At 44.2% G+C, this 14013-nt stretch overlaps 1 protein-coding gene across 6 annotated transcripts in view; it reads right to left on the bottom strand.

Moving 5' to 3' along the window:
- Positions 1 to 14013, bottom strand: part of plekhm3 (pleckstrin homology domain containing, family M, member 3) — a 183779-nt gene that overhangs the window by 139118 nt on the left and 30648 nt on the right. For all 6 annotated transcript variants that reach the window (XM_069933879.1, XM_069933878.1, XM_069933877.1 and 3 more), the window contains one exon: positions 5993 to 6904. In XM_069933879.1, coding sequence (XP_069789980.1) covers positions 5993 to 6904 — 912 coding nt within the window. The remainder of the gene's footprint in view (positions 1 to 5992; positions 6905 to 14013) is intronic.

Below are 14013 nucleotides of genomic sequence, written 5' to 3'. Positions count from 1 at the left end.
TGGTCTTTCTGGCACTTTCTTTTTAATTTCCGCACTGTCACTGCCACTTTCTGGCCTCAATTTGTCAAGCCAAACAATGCTGGATTTGTTTGGCCAGTAAGGTCTCAATTAGACATGGCTTTTGGCGCATTATTCGCCATTCAGGCTGGGTACAAAGGGAGTAATTACAGGAATCTGTGCTGAGGGGCTAAGGAATTTAAAGTTTTAAGAAAATGTGTGCTTCCCCCAGTTCCCTCACTTCCATACAACTTAACTGGCTGCCTCCTTGCTTAACCCATTGACAAAACTGACAGGACTGCTCTAGTCAATTCTGAGAGGTCAGCTGATAAATGGACGTGGGGCGAGGTGGTTGAATTCAAGTGACGACCCTGGGTCAGCGGTTCCACAATTACCTGCCCGAGTCGTGACAGGTGTGTGAAAGTATGGAATGCGGCAGCAATGTGAAAGGAGAATCAAATAAAGGTAAGAAAAGCTCTGGTGTCAGGTTTAACATGAGCTTTCAGTTCTTTGGTATGTAATACAATTAGCTGCATTAGGCAGTCATGGAGAAATGACAATGTACACATTCCCATTTTTGCCACCAGTAAAAGATTTTTTTTCCACTCTTCCGATTCCCAACGGTCTTGATCAATCAATGAAGTTTGTTTAACACTTCGAGGTATCAGATGTAATGCTGGTCAAGAATATTTTTCTTTCCATTTCCGTATTGCTTGCGGAAAGAAAAAGCAAGGCCCAATGCCATCACGTAAACTCCTACCATGGCTCATTCCTGAATCAAAAAGGCCATCTCAGCCTTGGGATCTGAACGTACTTTAAAATTGGGATGAGGCTGCGCCCTGAGGATCCTTCAGCTCAAAACAGGGCAGTGACTGTGCTGCCCTACTCGATGTAACGCGACTGTTCTGAAGGGCAGAGTACTTTCCCAGCGATCTTTCCATGCAAGGTGTCCTGATCAGGCTGGAGGTTTGGATCTGGGGCTCGGGCTGCTGATGGATCTGTGCAGCCATAGAGGCTGAGGGTGGGGGGAGCGTCGGGGGCAAATCCATGGGCACTCGGCATCCCTGAAGGGCTTCTCTTTTGCTTCTCTTTCTCTCGGACTGTAAGGGGCCAGCAACACTACCTTACGGCAGGCAGAAGGCAATTTTGTGTAATATTACACATTCCGTGCTATTACACAACGATGAAGGAATCTTGAAAAAGATTTGAACACTTTTGAACACTGTGACTGTGCATTCTGGCTGGATCATTTCCAGCGCTGGAGCAGAGATCATCTTCACAAGTACCTCACTGCCTCCAAATTGTTTGGGGATTTTTAGAACTTTTTTAAAAAAACAAAAATTTGCAAGGAAAGCAAGTCCATATTAAAAGAGATTTAAAAGTCTATGATTCAGAACTTACAATTCAGTGCAGAGAATAGAGATACAAAACCAGAACACAGAGGGGAAACTCTCAAGCGTATACCAGGCATTTATTAAACTACACCACTCCGCACCCCACCCCGGCAACCTCCAGATGGATAGGACAGACACAGACAAATCCATTATAGCCCCTTTTAAACTGCACCAGCTGAGTCACCCTCCTGGGACCCAGGTGCGATGACCGGGGTAAAACCGCTGGATGCACCTTTTAAATCGCAGGGGGGGGATTGAGCCATTAAATCGCCAACCCGGCGACTTAAGGGGGATCCTGCCCCCGCAATGATGCATCACGGACTCACCGGAAGTACCGGCGGATGCTCGGATGCTGGTTGCCCCCGGTGATGCATACGCGCAAGCGCTGACATCACTTGAATAAGGAATCAGCTGTTTTCATATCGCCCGTAGACGCGACCTGAGTCACTTTAACTGGATTCCCTGACTACCTTGGAGGTAGGGCAGGGACTCGGTTGGGTTCCAACGGGGTTGACCAGGTCAGACCTTTTCTAACCGCCGCGTAACTTAACCCCATTTTACACAGCTGTCTGAAAGGGCTTAATGCAGCGTTTCGACTCAAAACAGACCATACTTTTCCCTCCGTAGATGTTGTTCACCCCACTGAGCTCTTCCAGCAGTCTATTTTTTTGTTCCGACTTGTAGGTATCTTTAAGCAAACAGCTCTATGAGCATGACGACCCAGATTAACAATGTGAGACACCTCCATTTACACGCTGCTTCCAAAAAATGAAGGAAGATGTTCAGACTAGACTGGATTCCACAAGAGAGCCATAAGCACTTAATCTTTTTGGCACTATACGTAAAAGAACAATTAGCAGCAATTCTATTACAAGGCAAATTGAACCTGCCTCATTACTTTTTTACGTATACAATCAACATGGTCCTGCCTTCTTCTTCAATAGTCCTCAAAATGGAGGATGACACTTTCATACTTGGACTGTGGTTTCTTGGGTGATGCTAAAACTAATATGGGACCCACAGGTGACATAGAGGGTGCTCGATAGGATGAATGGGTGGCTTGGGAGCTAAACTCTTTCTGCCATTTATGCTGGGGAAGGTTGAGAATCACTGCTCTAGACCCAATTGTTACTGAAATGTTTTGCTTGAGAAAAATCGTCATTGGCCCATTTCCTTTGGAGTTATGAAACCATGTACATAATGAGTCAATGAGGGACGATTAAAACAGTAGTTTTTCTTCCCACCCACTACCGACCTTAAGCATTCCCTTACTAATCACAGAGCATCGATGGCATAGGGATTACTTAAAGTGGGATGTGAGTGGAAAAAAAAAGGTTGAAAACCACCAGTCTAGCTCAAATGCCAAGAGCTGGAAGAGGATGCTGAATGCATCTTGCATGCCAGCTGGGTTCCACTTTCCGTGCTGGTCCCAGTTCTATGGCCGTACAGTGCCCAGCGAATGCTTGACCCATCCAACAGAGGTGTTGTTCCTTGGAATGTGAGTGGAAAAAAAAGGTTGAGACCCACTGAGCTAGAGTGTGACTACCTCCTAAAATACCCATTCACAGCGTGCTCAGCCCCACATGCGTTTCAGCCACACCGTCAATTAAGAACTTCGAGCTCTTCCAGCACATTCCACTTCCTGCAAAATTGCTTGTTATGGACAAGAGACGCAACAGGTCTAAACATCACACTATTCATTGGACTTGCGCTTCAAAATACAGTAAAACCCCTGGAATCAGGTGTCTATGGGGATTGGTAGATGCTGGATAAAAGAATTTCCCAGTTGCTTGAGATTGCGTTTTGCGTGATTGGTGAACTAATGGCGGGGCATGCCAGTTTTCAGCCCTTATTCTTTGACCTATTTATTTCTGAAAATTTTTTTGCCCGTTGCTTGAGGCTGTCAGTTGCTTGAATTCTGGATAACAGGGGTTTTACTGTGTAGCAATGCAAGTGACAGATAGGAAGTCAATCAGGAGTGCATTGGATCAATTAGCAAAGGTTATGTGCAGAAAAACAAAGAAGTATCTTGGGCTCTGGAGCAGATACGCAAAATGCATCTGGAGTCAAACATACAGTAATTCTAAGGTTGCACAAAGTGGTCAAACTTCACAAGAGAATGGGATTAAATAAAATGTCTTCCTAATGCAGTCAAACTTCTGGTATCTAGAATACAAGCAACCAGCAAAAAAAATAAAAAAAATTGAGGAAAATAAATAAAAAAAATAATAAAATAATAGGTAAAAATACACAAGTTTAAAATTGTAAATGTTCTTTAAAGTACAGTAACCTATGAACCTTTGGTGATGATGGGAGCAATTATTCAGCCAGCGGAGGGCCTTGGTCGTGCTTTGCTCACAGCAGCTGTTTGAATAAAGTTATGTGAAACACCAATGGTGTCGCCCAGGACAAAGAGCTGGTTGATGCCACACACTGTTGGGTTGACTGTCTTAAAGTATCTCCTTATCCCTGTTTAGTAAGAAATCCCCCCAGTCAGAGACTTCATCTGTCAGCAATGTTTTCAAAGAATGTGACTGAAAATAAAGTAAAAGGCTTTAAGATTTATATATTCATGCAAAAGACGTTTGTTCAATGTGAGTACAGTCTAGTATTTTGGTCTTTCAAACTTAATGCAGGTGTATTAGTTAGGAATTGTAAGAGTAAGTCTCAAGCAACCGGAAAATACACTTATCTGGCATCTACCAATCCCCATATATGCCTGATACAAGGAGTTTTACTGATGGAGGAAGTTTGAGGTTGTTCAACACTGGACATGGACAAATAGTAATAGAAATGTATACACAAATGGCAAGTAAAAAGTAAGGGGCTGAGTTAGTAAGTTTGCAGATGATACAGAGGTAGGTGGAACTGTGGACAAGTAAGGGCTATAAAGTGATCGATGGATTTTTATCCAAGTTGGGACACTTTTTACAGAGAGTTGTATGATTATGAGTCATGTTTGGGACACTTAAAAAACAGTATTTGAGTACTGATCAGCAAGTCATCTGATAAAACAGAGGTGGAATGGCTCTGTGAAATGCACAATTTTGATGATCCTCCTTTTCAGGGGAATTATTGCTGAACCACCAGGACCATTGTAATGGTCATTTTAATTGACCCATATCTGGGTAAAGGAAGCAGGATCATTCCTGCATTTGGATCGTGACCATTTTAATGGTCATTCTGTCTGACCCATGCTGGGGTTTTGGAAGAATCATGGAAGTCACATGTTTTGCTCCCCCTGTGCAAGGAACAGGGGAGTTGTGACAACCATTCATATGAAATGATACATCTCTTGGAAGCAACTCGACATGGATTAGTGAGTTTTGGCAGTCCGATCTCACCTCCTTCGTAATTACTCCTGAACATCAGTTTCAAAGACTGAGTTTCAATACAGGATTTCTGAGACTGAACTTGGAATTGACTTTCCAGAATTGTGTATTGAGTATTACCCACACACTCACAACCCTATGTATATTCGCACATCATTGGGTGTTAAGTTTAGATAGGTTAATTAAGGTGTTATATTATTAGTAATTATTAATGAATATATTATTTTTAAAATAACACAATCTTGGTGAATTTCTATTGCTGCTGGTCTGCAACATAACAATGTGAGCTTAGAAATGGTAGATAAGTTTAATCCGGGCAAGTCTGAAGAATTGCACAGATTGCTAGTACACAAAACCATGAGGGAGAGTTAGGATCGAAACTAGTAGGTGATCGATGGAACTAGATTGAGGGCAGTGGGGGGCTGGGGGCGGATGAGGAAGGGATGGGAAAGGTGAACCAAGAGAGAAGAAAATGTAGAAACCTCGGTGTGAGGGTGAATATGCATGGGACTAGAAGACCGGAGTGAGGGTTTCCTGAAACTGGAACATTCAATGTCCATACCACATTCCTTTGAACACACAAGGGTTGAGATTATAGAACTGAGGATTTTTTTTTTTTACGTGAGCCAGAAATAGAACTATAGTAAATTATCTGGTACGCGGCACCTATGAGGATTGGTGGATGCTGGATAAGTGAATTTTCTGGTTGCTTGAGATTGCGCGCTGCGTGATTGATGAAGTAACCACTAGGGAGCGCCAATTTTAAATGTTCTGATTTTTAAAACTTACTTATTTTCCACTTTTTGTTTTTGCCAATTGCTTGAATTCTAGATAACGGAGCATTTAATGTATAATAAAATAGGCTGAAACATCTGACATGCACCGAGCCTACCTTCCTACAGGTCTGTTTCCCTTCTGATAAAAGTCTGATGATCCGAGATCCAACAAATTAGAAATTCTAATAGCTTGGAAGCTAACCCACTCACCAGAACCCTGGATTTGGTTTGCTAGAACATTTGTGACTCTAATGTGCAATTCTAAAAGTAGTGAGTTAAAAGTGTGTTGATGGAATAACGTCTGGAAAATCCTCTCACTCAGCCCCAAAGTCCCAAATGTACAGGATTAGCAGAGGTTAGAACTAGGCCATCAATCCTTCTCCCTCCTCAGCTAGTTCCAAGCCAAAAAAAATCACTTTCCAGGGAAACAGTGAAGTGCCAACAAGTTAAACCCTTGGAGAACTATTTATTGATCAAGGATATAAACATTCACCTGCACACCTGAAGCTCTGAGCCGTAAGCCCTTTCTCCACTGCTATCACAGTTAGAAGGCTGAGAAAGCTGCTGGTAACAGAGTACCGCTTATTCCTCCGTGTCTCTACGCCTTCAGAATTCGTCTCCTCTGCCCACACATGCTTGGATGAAAAACGGTCCAAACCACTGGACTCCTGCAGGCAGTCAGTCACAGCCTTGATGGCCTCCATCCACTCTTGAAGCTCTTGCTGCGTATCTGCCATCAAAGTGAGTACCTCTTCAGGAAAAGCCACTTTAAGGCGGGCAGCCGAGCCCACTTTGGTGTCCAACTGAATGCTAAGGCAGCGATTAATCTTGTAAGACATCAAGGGTTTCTCAACTAGGTCATTGGTTCGAAAGTACTGGAGTTCTTTTTGGCCAAGGACAAAGGTGTATGAGTTCCAGTGGTCCTGCGACTCCATCTTGTGAAGTAATCCAATCCGAACTGTGCCTTCTGTGGGCAGAGGAAGGGCCTGAGGCTGAATCTGTTCTGCTTGGCATGTTCCAGGATGCCGGCTGGGAAGCGTTGCCTCTCGGGTTTCAATGGGGAAAGCCAAAGTCTGCGGCCGATACAGGGCACGCGTTCGTTCCAGAAGGTTCTGCCTCCAATCTTCGGCCTCCCTGATGGAGTCCGCCTGTAGTTGCAGACAAGCCCCGTTGGAGAAGAGAATCTCCAGGATCCGGCCACCAGAAGTGGCTGACAGGGCGATGCTTTGGCAGCAGGACAGGTAGTACACGCTGCGCAGGTGACAGTCATTCCCAGGCTCCACGCTGTACAAGCACAGCTCTCTTGGACGAAGCTCCACGTAGCTCTCCTTCCACATTCCAGCACGATCCTGTCTCAGGGCCAGGTTTCCTTTCTTCAGCACCATGCGGCTGGGTCGACGAGGATCTGTGGGGTCGAAAGAGAGAAACATTGCTGCTGTGCTTATCTATGCCTTTAAGACCTCTAGAATTACCTACTATATGGCTAGTTTTCCCAAAGGCAATTTTCTCTACCAACCATTCTCAAGGGGGCCGTACAAACTCTCCCCCCGGGGGTCATGGACGGATATCATCAAAAAAAAGTTTATATTTTTTATGTATAGGCAGTCCCCGGGTTAAGAACGCCCAGGTTATGACAACTCGTACTTACGAGCAGGCTGTTCTCCAAATGGCACATAATGTTCCTTCACGAACCCTAAATAAGGACCGTAAGTACCTGTTCTGCCTTACGTACAAATTTGGCTTATGGACAGACCCATGTAACAGAACTCGTTCGTAACTTGGGGGAACTGCCTGTAATCAGTAGGAGATAAGTATGGAAGAAACAAACCAAACTTGATGGCCTCACAGGGAAGGGGTGGGGGGGGGCCATAAACTTTGAACAAGGGGCCATAGCCAAAAAGAGCTGCTCCACACTGTGTCCATGCAATGACAAAAAAAAATAATAAATCGCACCAACCACTCGACTTTCTCAGAAGCCCAAGGATATTCAGCATCTCCTCAAGGTTTTCAAGATGCACCATGGAGAAGTATCCTGTCCCATACATCGCAGCTTGGAGCAGGAACTGCTCTGACCAAGGCCAACCTCCCCGCTGTGGACTCCGTCTCCACCTCCTGCTGCCTCATGGAAAGGGCCCATCCCATCCCGGTTCACCTTCTCTCCTCCCCCATTTCCGTCGGGAAGAGGATAAATGAGCTTCCTAATGCGACTCCTCAGATTCAAGGCTGGTTTCTTTCCGACTGTTATTGGATTCTTAAATGGAGCTCTCATTGGTAAAAGGTGGTGCCCTTGCATTGATTTAATTATACTTTTTTTTATCCCACATTTTCTTTTGTAACACTATAGCCAACACATTTTAATTTGCACAGTCACACGACACCCAATACCAATGGTTTTCAACCTTTTTCTTTCCACCCATATCCCACTTTAAGAAGTAGTGCCTGTACCATCAGTGCTCTGTGATTAATAAGGGATTGCTTAAGGTGGGATGTGGGTGAGAAGGAAAGGTTGAGAATCACTGCTCAAGACCCAATTGTGACGGAAATGTTTTGCTTAAGAAAAATTGTCATTGGCTCATTTCTTTTGGAGTTCTGAACCGTGCACAGAACGAGTCAACGAAGAACAATTAAAACAGTGGCTTTCAAACTTTTTCTTCCCACCCACGTCACACCTTAAGCAATCCTTTACTAGTCACAGAAAACTGATGGCATAAGGATGACTTGAGGGGAAAGAAAAAGGTTGGGAACCACTGCATTACAGAGACTTGGCTAACGCAAGGACGGGATTGGCTGGTGCATGCTCTGGGGTTTAGATGTTTCAGAAGGGATGGGTGGGTGGTGAAAGAGTGGAGGGTGAGAAAGAATGGCATTGGTAATCAGGGACAGGATCGCAGCTAGAGAAAATGAGGATGTTGTGAAGGGATCACCTACTGAGTCAATGTGGGTGGAGGTCAGCCCCTGAAGAGCCACCAGACACTGAGGAGCATAAAAGTAGGCAGGTTTTGGAAAGGTGTAATCATAAAAGGTTTGTTGTTATGGAAAACATCAACTTGGGCAACACAGATGGGGTAGCGGTTAGCGCAGGGCCTTTACAGCACCAGCGATCGGGACTGGGATTCAAATCCCGTGCTGTCTACAGGAGGTTGCAAGTTCTCCCTGGGTCTGTGTGGGTTTTCCCCAGGGTCTCCAGTTTCTCCCCACCCTTCAAAACGTACCAAGTGTGTAGGTTAATTGGATGTAAACTAGGTAGCATTGGACTCATGGGCTGAAGTGGTGTGTTACCGTGCTCTATGAATAATTCCCTAATTTTGATGTGTCTGAGATAGGGAAAAGATGGTAGGGTAAAGGAACTATGGCTGACAAAAGAGGTGAAGCACAAGAGGAAGAAGAAAGCATACTTAAAGTTTGGGAAGCAAATGTTAGAAAGGACTCGTGAGAATTATAAGGAATGAAATTATGAGAGCCAGAAGTGGGCACGAGAAGACCTTGGCTTGTACATGAAGAACAGAAGGATAATCAGAATGAGGGCAGCACTGATCAGGGATAAAGGGGGTGGGGGGAAAATCATGTCTGACGGCAGAGGAGGTAAGGAAGCTTCTTAATGAATACTTTGCTTTCACGTTCACTGGGGAGGAGGAGCTTGGTGAATGTGAGGCCAGAGGAGAAATATGCCACTCTAGGTCGGTTAAGAAAGAGGAAGTGTTAGAAAAACATTAGGATAGCCAAGTCCACAGGATGAGAGGGGATAGATCCAAGGGAGCGAAGGAAGAGAGGTGCTGAAGCATTGGCAATAATCTTTGTGTACTCCCTGGCCAAAGGAGTGGTACTGTAGCAAATACAGTCCCCTGTTCAGTAAGGGGAATAGGGAGAATCCTAGGAATTTTATACCACTAAGTCTCTCATGAGCGGTGGGCAAACTACTGGTGAGGATTCTCTGAGACAGAATTTACAAGCATTTCGAGAAGCTTGGCCTTCTCAGGGATAGTCGGCATAGCTTCGTGAGGGGCAGGGCCTGCCTCTTGAGGGTCATGTTTTCAAGTAAACAGGGCAGTGGACGAGGTGCGATTTTTACTTGGATGAAGTAAGTGTTTCCACACGACGTAAAGGTTGGAGGCATGGAGGCTAGTACTAAAGGTTGTTATAGGTTAACATAGAACAGAACAGGCCCTTCACCCCACAATGTTGTGCTGACCCATATATTCCTTCCTTCAAAAAAAGTACTATAAAGTACCCAATGTTTCAGCTTCCACCACCATCCCTGGCAAGGCATTCCAGGCACCTACAACTCTCTGTGTAAAAAAAAACCTACCCTTAAACTTCCCTCCCTTCCCTTTGTACACATGTTCTCTGGTATTTGCTATTCCTCCCCTGGGAAACAGATGCTGGCTGACCACCCTATCTATGCCTCTCAGAATCTTGTAGACCTCTATCAAGTCTCCTCTCATCCTCCTATGCTCCAAAGTGAAAAGTTCCAGCTCTGCTAACCTTGCCTTGCTTCCCAATCCAAGCAACTTCCTGGTAAATCTCCTCTGCATCCTCTCCATCATTTCCACATCCTTCCTATAATGAAGAACTGAACACAATACTGTTAGTGTGGTCTTACCAAAGATTTGTTGAGTTGTTACATGACCTCTCTACTCCTGAGGTAGAGAAAGGATGCACAGTTGGGCAGAGAGAGATTTCAAAAAGAGTTCAATCCAAAGAAGTGCAAAGTGATGCACTTTGGAAAATCAAACTTGAAAGCGGAGTAAGTGGCTTACGGTAGGATTCTTAACAGTGTGTAGAAAACAGAGGGATCTTGGGGGTCTAAGTGGCACACACACTAGAGTAATTATATAGTATACCTCAAGTTAATGTTGCAGCTCTGTAAAACTCTGGTTAGACCACACTTAGGCTCATTGTGTTCAGTTCTGGTCACCTCATTACAGGAAGGATGTGGAAGCTTTAGAGGGATCAGTGGAGATTCACCAGGATGCTGCCTGGATTGGCTCATTTTTATCGCTGCTGTCTGGTTCGTAACAGAGGTCAAACTTCATCCCTCAGTCAACATAACCAAATAACTGCTCGCCTCACTGGCATTTGTTTGAAAAACAGGCTGCCACGTTTACGATATTAAACCATGACTACTCTTTTAATGTTAATTTGGGATACTTTTTAAATAAATGGATTTGATATGGAAATGTTGACTATTATAAGGCTGGACCCAATAAATCTGGAGCCCCCATTACCTGGAATGGTGATGATGTGCAACATACAACAGCTTGAGAACTGAAGAATAAATACATTTAATTTTATTTACAGCACGGTTGAAGCTGATTCCAACCATTAAACTCGTGCCACCCAATTGCACCCAAATGAAGCTACAATTTGAAGGGTGGGAGGAAACCGGAGCACCCGGAGGAAACCCATGCAGACACAGGGAGAACATACAAACTCCTAGGAAACGGCACCAAATTTGAACTCGGGTCGCTGGCGATGTAATAGCACTACACGAACCACTGCGTCTTAAAGGAAGCTGAGAAGATATGATAAATTAGCAACTAACCTTGCTGCTTATTATGGAGTCCAAGGTTCAGTCAAAGGCCATTACTAATTGAGTGCACACCAATCTGGAGGAGGTGATTTACCTGGATTAGACCCAGCAGAAAGCTATATGACAACCTGTGCAACTCATAAACATAATCAGCTTTGCACAGGGCAGAGGAGTGCACTTTTCTCAGAAGTCTGACGCCCGCACATACATAGTCACAGAGGGTTTCAGAAGGAATGAGACAGGTCATCAAAAGAGTTCAGTATCTCCAATTGGATATGACTCATTGCACAGACAAGAGCAATGTAATCCATATTAATGGCTGAAAAAATGGGAAAGCCCATTGATCAAAGCACTCTTCTGTGACTAGCTTGTGTGTTGCTTAATCCATCAGGAATCGCATGGTCTTGAGGGATGATGATTCCAAGCCTTCCTGTGCATGGATGATGTCACCACCTTCTGCTTGGATCCACTATAGGCCTACTGTTTGTTAGTAACAAGCTTGAACAGGCCTCAGGGAATCAGAGTGAATGGTGGCGACGAGGTCTCTTCATTGGCAACTGGCTCATCTGTTCTGTTTTACTCTTGGGCCCAGGTCCAACTATCTAAAGGTGCTGGGGATCCAGTTCAGAGGAGCAAAGGGCACAGACCATGGACTTGCACCCAACGAAGGCAAAATGGAAACTGGAATTTTGGACGTAAGCCCTGATGCAAGGTCTCAATCTGATATATCAACCATCACTTTCCTCTACAGGTGTGACACGGTTAGCGCAAAGCTGCTATGTCATCAGCGATCGGATTTCTAATCCTCCACTGTCTGTAAAGAATTTGTGCGTTTGCCCCGTACCTGTGTGGGTTTCCTCTGGGTGCTCCAGTTTCCTCCCGCCCTTCAAATTGTACGTCAATTGGGCAGCACGGGCTCGTGGGCTGGAAGGGCCTGTTACCGTGCTGTATGTCTACATTTAAAATATGCTGCCTGACCTGCTTCATCCCTCCAATAGTTTATTTTTTCTTGTGTGGGAACAGCGAGAGAGGCCAATTCCCTCTCAATGGTGGGAAAGGGCCTGGATTATCATTGGCTCCAGGTTCCCTGAAAGGTGATGAAACCAGGATCCTCGTCTCTAAACTCACCTGGAAGTGTCAGTCACACTCCCTTGAAACTTGCGTGGCACAAAATTGGGGGAGTTGTGGATTGTGAGGGAGACTAGCAAAGGATACAGTTGGAAATTTGGGCAGAGAAATAGTTTCATCCAGACATTTTGGAATGTTACTGCAAAAAGGCAATTATGTAGTAAATTGCAGGGCATTGATGTACAGAAGGACCTTGGCATGAAAGTCCATAAGTGCCTAGAAGAGGCAACAGATGTGAACAGGTGGGCAAAGGCACACTGGTCTTCGTTAACTAGGACTTGCAGATAAAAGTTGGCAAATTACATTGCAATTGTGTAAAACATTGGTTAAGCCACATTTGGAATTTTGCGTGCACTTCCTCCACTTTACTGGAAGGATATGGAGGCTGGATTGCTTTAACTGCAGCATCAGAGGTGAAGAGCGACCCAAAAGAAGTATAGAAAATTAGGAGAAGTTGATTGTGACTTTCCCCCCCACCCTCCCCAGCAAGATGCAAAAGTCAAATAATAAAGTGTATTGGTTCAAGGTGAAAAGGAGAGTGTTTAGAAGAGATTCACGGGGCAAGTTTACTTCGAAATAGATAAAGAGAGGTTGGTGCCTGGAACATAATGCTGGGAAGTGGTATAAACAGATAACATAAGCAACATTTTAGACAGTCATATGAAAAGGCTGGGAATAGAACTTTTTTCACATTATTGTCACATGTTTTTAAAAAATCCTTTGTTGTGTATGCTATCCAGGTAAGTCAATCTATGCGTAGTGCAGCAGGTAAGCAAGAATAAAAACAATTTTTTTTGTGTGTGTACTATCCAGGCAAGTCAATCTATACATAGTCCAGCAGTTAAGCGAGAATAAAAACAAAAGTGCAGGCCGGAGTGTCACGCAAAAAGCGCGGGTATGGTGTTAAAGAGAAAAGTACAGTCAAGGGATGTGGACCTTGTGCAGACGAATGGGAATAAATTGGCATCACAGTTGGTACAGACATTGTGGGCTGAAGGAGCAGTTCCCTTGTACTGTTTGTTCTATGCTTGGCTTGCCACATTCCCCTTACACTTATCAGGATTTCGTTTCCCGTGCTCCCTTTCAACTTAACAGGCTCACTGGACAATTTGTCATTCTACATTATAGCATCTAAAAAAATGAGTTAAAAGTGTGCGCTTGGGTATTAATAGAAGAACATCCAATAGTCAAAAGAATCTGCTGTTCGGGAACAAAAGCGAGGAGTATAATACTGTCAGATTACTGGAGCCTTATCCCATTCAGCTTGTGAAGACATGTCTATCAAACCTGCACCACACACCCTGAGGAAGTTTGAGGTCCCATTTCTTCTTTTCTTTCTAATACGGCAAAAAAAAAAATCAGCCCACATAACTCTTGAGAGGTTAAAAAGCTCAGGGAAATGAAGAACAAAAATGTCCAAGAAATTCTGCTTCTTCTGAACTCGAGCCCTCGAACCCAGACCTGGAGATCCCAGGGCCCATCAAGCAAAAACCGGAACTGCATGAAATCTGAAAGAACAAAAACTGACAAATGCAGGGAGGGCCCCGCTGGTCAGGCAGCATCTACGGAGGGAAGATAGGAGTCAATGTTTCAGGTTGTTGGCTTTATCATTAGAGGCCTGTTGTGAGGCTGGGTGGAACTTGAACTCTGCAGTGAGACTGGAATCGTCAAACTGCTCACTCAGAGCCAGAATTTTAGCATTGACTGACATCTGAATTAGCACAAGAAGTCATTCTGGAGATCATAAAATTATTCAAATTCTAAAACTCTGAAAGCATTTCAGTCTTTCACTTGAAGCCAAAATTTTCAATTAATTTTATCTCATGAATAATGATCATTTAGAGATTGCATCATAG

The sequence above is a fragment of the Narcine bancroftii genome, chromosome 4, assembly GCF_036971445.1.
Source record: "Narcine bancroftii isolate sNarBan1 chromosome 4, sNarBan1.hap1, whole genome shotgun sequence".
NCBI classification, from domain to species: Eukaryota; Metazoa; Chordata; class Chondrichthyes; order Torpediniformes; family Narcinidae; genus Narcine; species Narcine bancroftii.
Note: the sequence above shows the minus strand (reverse complement) of the source record. Positions and strands in the feature narration are given on the sequence as shown.